Source organism: Phaethon aethereus, assembly GCF_964289735.1.
Source record: "Phaethon aethereus genome assembly, chromosome: 2".
NCBI classification, from domain to species: domain Eukaryota; kingdom Metazoa; phylum Chordata; class Aves; order Phaethontiformes; family Phaethontidae; genus Phaethon; species Phaethon aethereus.
In genome coordinates, this window is record NC_138582.1 from 130,075,032 (window position 1) to 130,081,031 (window position 6,000).

At 36.2% G+C, this 6,000-nt stretch overlaps 1 protein-coding gene across 1 annotated transcript in view; it reads left to right on the plus strand.

Annotated features, from left to right (window-relative positions):
• Nucleotides 1–6,000, plus strand: part of ZNF385D (zinc finger protein 385D) — a gene marked incomplete at both ends in the record, with an annotated part of 433,722 nt that overhangs the window by 335,982 nt on the left and 91,740 nt on the right. Inside the window, one exon of the mRNA XM_082015332.1 lies at nt 2,836–2,946. Within this exon, the coding sequence (XP_081871458.1) occupies nt 2,836–2,946 (111 nt within the window). The remainder of the gene's footprint in view (nt 1–2,835; nt 2,947–6,000) is intronic.

The window sequence follows — 6,000 nt, forward strand, 5'->3', positions numbered from 1 at the left end:
GCGGGACTTCTGTCTGTCTTCCAGTGTCTGTGAGGTCTGAGTGGTTATCATGCTGCACCTCAGTATCCTGTTACCTCTCTCAAATTTCCTGCATAAAACTTCTGGAAGCTTATCTGGTGCTTTTGGACATTTACTTGAAATTTATGGATTGGTGGTATTTCCCAAATGAAATCTCCAGGAAAAAATAATAATGTCAAATACCACTCCAGCATTCTGCCCCAGTATTGGAATCTGGGGTGAGGTTTGGAATTTTAATTCTGCTTTGCAGTATCAAAGAGCAATTGGCAGAGAAGAGATTCTTATTCTGAAACAGCTTTTCTTAATCACCTTGGAGGCTACCCAGAACACTTCATTTAGAGCCACAAACACAAATCATCCAGTTCACAATAAGGCCATGTAGCTGTATATTTAGACGTCTGCATCTTTAGAAAGAGAAAGGGAAGTATGCGCGTGGATTTGTCTATCAGCAGATAAACAAGAGAAAATCTGTAGAGTGATTAGGAAAGAAACTCTACATTTATCCATGAGACCAAAATAAAATTAAATACAAAATAGACCAACCATTCCACATATTCATGATTTTTCTGAATTCTGAAAAATATATTTGTCTCATTCCTAACATGTGAGCATCAGTTCCCCCAGAAATCCAACCCCATTTGGAGCTATAATTCTTACTGTGAAGATGGATAAATCCATCTCAAAAGATTAGTTGTTCCATCTTATGAACCCTGGTGGTACCTTTCATATAACCCTTAGAGAGCTTCTTTGTTGGCTTTCTTAACTTACGGCACTTGTGAGATAATGTGAAAGAGTTTAACATGCTAACACTGAAGAAAGCTAAACTAATAGTGTCTCACAGCTGTGGTTAATGTGAAGGCAAACAGTTACACTGGATCAAAGAATGCACAATTTCTTGTTACCATGTACTGACTTATTCCTATATCTGAGCTTGAGGTTTCCCTAAGTATTTTAGACCTGCAGTGGTCTAAAAGCAGAAATTTAGGCTCAATTTCTCCAAACTTCAGCAGCAATGAAATAGCATCAGTTAAGACCAGGTTATGCTTTAGTATTGAAAATCACAGGTTACTTGTCTGTTGGTTCTGCTGGCATAAGAAGTCACTTGTGTAGCAGAGCAGTTGAAGAAAGAAGAGCCATTACTGTCTATTTGCTTTCCTACGTGGTGATGTTCTTTCTGTTCTATACAATAGCATTTTTGGACCATAGGCTTTTCCAGATCATGCTACTGAGTAAAATAAGTGCCCCTTGCACATGGTTTGATTACTGCTGAAAGTCTTACACAGCACGCTGTAGTGTTTCAGAGCTCGATATACTCTGACCTTAGCCATTAGTATTATTTTGGGGTTACGTTACAGTGGCATCCCTAGTTTTTAGGTGGGATCGGTGTTCTTTTATGCTGGTGGTTGCACGAAGATGTATGAACGTTTGCAACATCAAATGGAAGAGGATGTTCAAACCGAGCATTTCTTCCAAACCTTTCTAAAGAGGTCTGCCATTTTCCTTGCTCCTTTTTTTTTTTTTTTTTTTACCAATCTGAATGTCTTTTCAACAGGAAATACTTTAATGACCTGTTTCATATCTGATACTAAACATCTGTCAGGTGATGCAAAATTTCCATAGTGAGCTGTTTTGGATTCACTGCATAGAGGCCATGACTGCCTACCGTTACAGCTTCCATGAATAATTGATTACTCTAAGGAAAAGCTCTGATTCTTTATTTATCAAATAACCCTTTGCTAACATACTAGAAAAAAGTGAATCACAGGGACATGAGCATTGAAAAAAGTTTGTTTTTTTTTTATCAAGACACATACAAATTACACTGTGTGAATACTGGTTATCATCAGAGTTAGACAATTAGTTGTATTTGCATCATCAAAAACTGTGACTTTTTAACAATACAATTTTTAACAAAACTTGGCTTTACCAAGTGCTATAAAGCTATTACTAGATTTTACAAATAGCTGTCAAATGCTTCTTGTGAAAAAGAAATATAAATAATTTTGACCAGTGAATTTGGGGAAGCTGATTTCAATCCTCCATGTAAAACCTTTTGAGTAGCTTTTGTGAAATTCTCTGCCAAAATCATGCATTTTTTTATGGGACCCTGACTTGCAGACACTGCAAGATCAGTGTTCTGGTAGAGGTTAGTTCAGAATAATGCTTTTCATGAGAGTTAAAATTCATCCTTAAAGTATTATTATTATTATTATTATTCAAAATAGTTTCTTCTAAATGACTGTGAAAATAATCTTTGGAGGATTTGGATTTTTCATAGGTTGTATAGAAGTTGTTTTATAGAAAAGATTAATTTACTGGTTCCTAGGAAATTACTTTTTTTTTCATAATCCTGAGCTATTATGTGTTATTCTGGAATTATTTGTATATAATGTTCATTCACATTTGCATTGGTCCTTTTCTTAGTAATTTTATTTTAAATATTCTTGTTTCATTTAGTGAGCTAGCTTTTCTAGGATATAAAAACCATAAATTGGTGTTGTGATAGGGAAATTTGTTCAGCATTTACAGCTTTTAGCTTTCTTCAGCAAAAGGATATCGGTACATATAGAATTGAACTAAGGATATGTATTTCATATTTCATAGATAGCTAATGATACTTTTTTTGTTCCTTTCTGTATTACCTCTTTTGTAAAACTGCATGAAGAAGAAATATTAACTTTTCAAAGAAAAATAATAGCTTTCTGTAGTGTGGGGCATGGTATGACATGATGCAGAATCTCTTTTGAGACTCTAGATAACATAGCATACAGTGAAACAGGAAAAGCTTTTATTTTTCTTTTTCTTTTCTCCTTACAGATGGACCCAATTCAAAAAGCTGTAATAAATCATACATTTGGGGTTCCTCTTCCTCATCGAAGAAAGCAAATCATATCATGCAACATTTGCCAGCTGAGATTTAATTCTGATGTAAGTCGATCATTTTGTATCAGATTAGAAATACTTACTTATCTTCTAGGATGTGTTATAATTTGCATAAATTGAACGTAAATGAAACGTTGTGATTTCAGTTCGTGGCTCAGCAGATGAAAAGGCTGTAGGATGCTTCAAATAAACACAATTATTTGGTAGTGTTTATATACCCAGCCAGATTTTCCCTGTGGATAATATCCCTGCAAGCTCATCAACTTCAGTTGTGCTGCACAGAGTGTAAATAGGAAAATGGATTGATCCATTACTGCTAATAAGGCTGAAATATTTACTGGGTCCTAATTCTTCTACCAGTCCTGGTTATGTTTGCCTTCCTTTCCAGTCAGTAAATGTTGGAATTTATCCAGATATACTTATAGTCCTTGTATATCTACCTTCCTTTTTCTACCTTTACAACTATATCTAGCCAAAATTGTCTTTTAATGTTCCTGTCCTGCCAGTACAAGCTTTTTTAAAGAATAAAAAAAAAAGCAGGTGATTGTTTTATCAGTTGGGTCCCACCTTACATCCTCTCACTCCTCCAGCAATGAGCTAGAGCAAGCTGAACTGGAGATGGTCTCTAATATACAGAGGAAACCCGTCCCCCATAATTACTCAAGCAAGATGTGCTGTGGTGCTCTTTGCCAAGGAATACCTGCTATGTCACAGGAAAAACCTCTTAGAATTTCACTCCTTTATTTACTTCTCCAGGATCCTTGTGTGTGCAGACAGAACCTGACATAGTACAATATATTGTGTTCTGCTATTCTAGGCTCTCCAGGAAGTTTCTTGAGATAGGCATCGCTCATGCAAACTTATCTTCCCTACTAAATATCTTTCAGTTACTACCTCTTTTACTAATTTAAATATGGAAGTTTATTCTGTTACAATAAAAATGTTTGCATTTAGAGTGAGGTTTAACCCAAAAATGTCCACAACGTTCCTTCCTCATGCTAGTCATATGAAGAAGTGGAGTAATTCTTGTGTGCCACTGCTTCTTTGTAGGCAGCTATTTATGTACAGTTTGTACCTACTTCTAGTTTATCAATTATTTATGAAAGCCATGAACTTGTCAAAAACTTAAATTGAACCTTGAAGCCTTACTTTAAGGATTGCCCACCTAGGGATGAAAATAACGCAGCTCTCTCCATTCCCCTCAGCTTTTTATTCCTTAGAAATAATTTTAACAAGATCTCAGTCACAATTTCCAGGCCAGTCAGCATCATGTGCTTACTTTCACTGATGACTCCAGGTTTTCTAGTTCATGGACTGAATGGACACCTTCTTATAACATTGACATCATTCTCAAACAGTGGTGCAAGGAAGGGTGATGCATTCTCTGGAGCTGTTGTGTCTCTCACAGATAAAAATAGAAGAGTCAAATTAGGTTCTTCAATTTAGAAGACAGATGCTAGAATTAGGACTGTGGATACTGAGCCTTTCATAGGGAGGGGACAATGGAGACTTCTGGGCCACAGTGAATCCCACTGACTGAGCATCCCAGCTCGTCACTCATAATTTTCAGCTTTGTCTGAGGAAAAAGCATGTCCTGCTGAATCATACACAGTGTATAGCTGCAGAGACATCAAACGTCTCCGTGTTACATACCAAAGTGGAACACCTCCTTTCAAAGAGGGTATACCATTCGTTAGTCTGCAAAAATATCCAGACAAAAGAGAGCATGAGCACATCATTAAAATGACTTAGTCATTAGCAGATACACAACTTGGATTGATACATGGAGTAGAAAATTTTCCAGCTGACAGGAGCTAGGCATTTTGCAGAATAAAAAGTTTGAAATAAAAATTCTTCGCACAGAAGCAAACAAGTTATCAGTCAACACTGATACTTCTTACTCAGAGGACTGCTATGCTCTCATACTGTTACTTTTCTGCTGCTTTTAGAAAGGATTCTGACAAAGAGAGGGGGAAGAAGCAGTGGCAATTTTCAGTGTCATTTACAGTGTCCAAAAAACTGGTTTCAGAAGAAATCTATTCATTTGGACTGTTCACAGCAAACTCTTGGGGAAAAAAAGCTGTTAAGCAGATATTTAGTTGTCCCTTCACACCTTCAAGTGATAGAGACTAGACCTCCAATTTGCCAATGCTGATCAGTAGAAGGTTGTTCTAATGCTCCCCTCTCTCAAAGTAGATCAATATAATTATCTTTATGGAATGGGGACACCACCTTGTTGCGTATCTTTCACTTTCCACTTTTAATATTCACGTGATTTTTAAAGCAACCCCACTGTTGCTTATTGATGGAGAGATTACGATCCAGATGCTTCCCAGTCATTAATCTGGGGCAATATGTCTCCCCCTTTTCCCTACCCCGCAGAAGAGGTTTGTGGATATCTTTATAATGCTGTCTTCTCATTCCAGTGTGTATAGTTATTACTGCTGAAAATCACAAAGTGGCCTGCTGAGGCTTTTCAAGAAATAATAAGTAGTCAAAGTTCCACTACAGTTTAGAAATGCTTTTCTGCAATGTGAGGGGAACAGGCAGAGCTAAGTTACTCGGTTGCTTTGGTAATTCTGAATGTCCACAAGTTTTTGAAGCGAAAATGTGCTAAACTGAAGATTTAATGTTGAGACTTAAAGGAAAGATTGCTTTGAAGAAAAAGAGCTATTTGCTATCATTTTTTGATAACTCTACTATATGAATGGCAAGCACACACGTAATTTTTCTCTTATTATTATGAAAATGTTTTCATTTACTGAATATTCCTACCTTTCACTTTCAGCATATTTTGTTGAACATGATTTAAAGCCATAACAACAATAAATAGCTTTTCTGTTCAGAAACCCAGGGCTTTGTGGCTATTCTACCAATGTATCTTTATTTTTAGATGCTGGAGATAGGATTTATCAGAGAGTAATGAATAGAAATTCCATTTACCTACTGCACGACAGTATTATGAAAATGTTTACAATAAAACTGGTCTGCGAGATTTTTCATTTTTGCAGAGAATACAGAATATTCTCCCCTTCGATACAGATTTCTTTCAGAGCATGAGACCTTTTTTTTTGGTTACATGGTATCAAAATTACATTT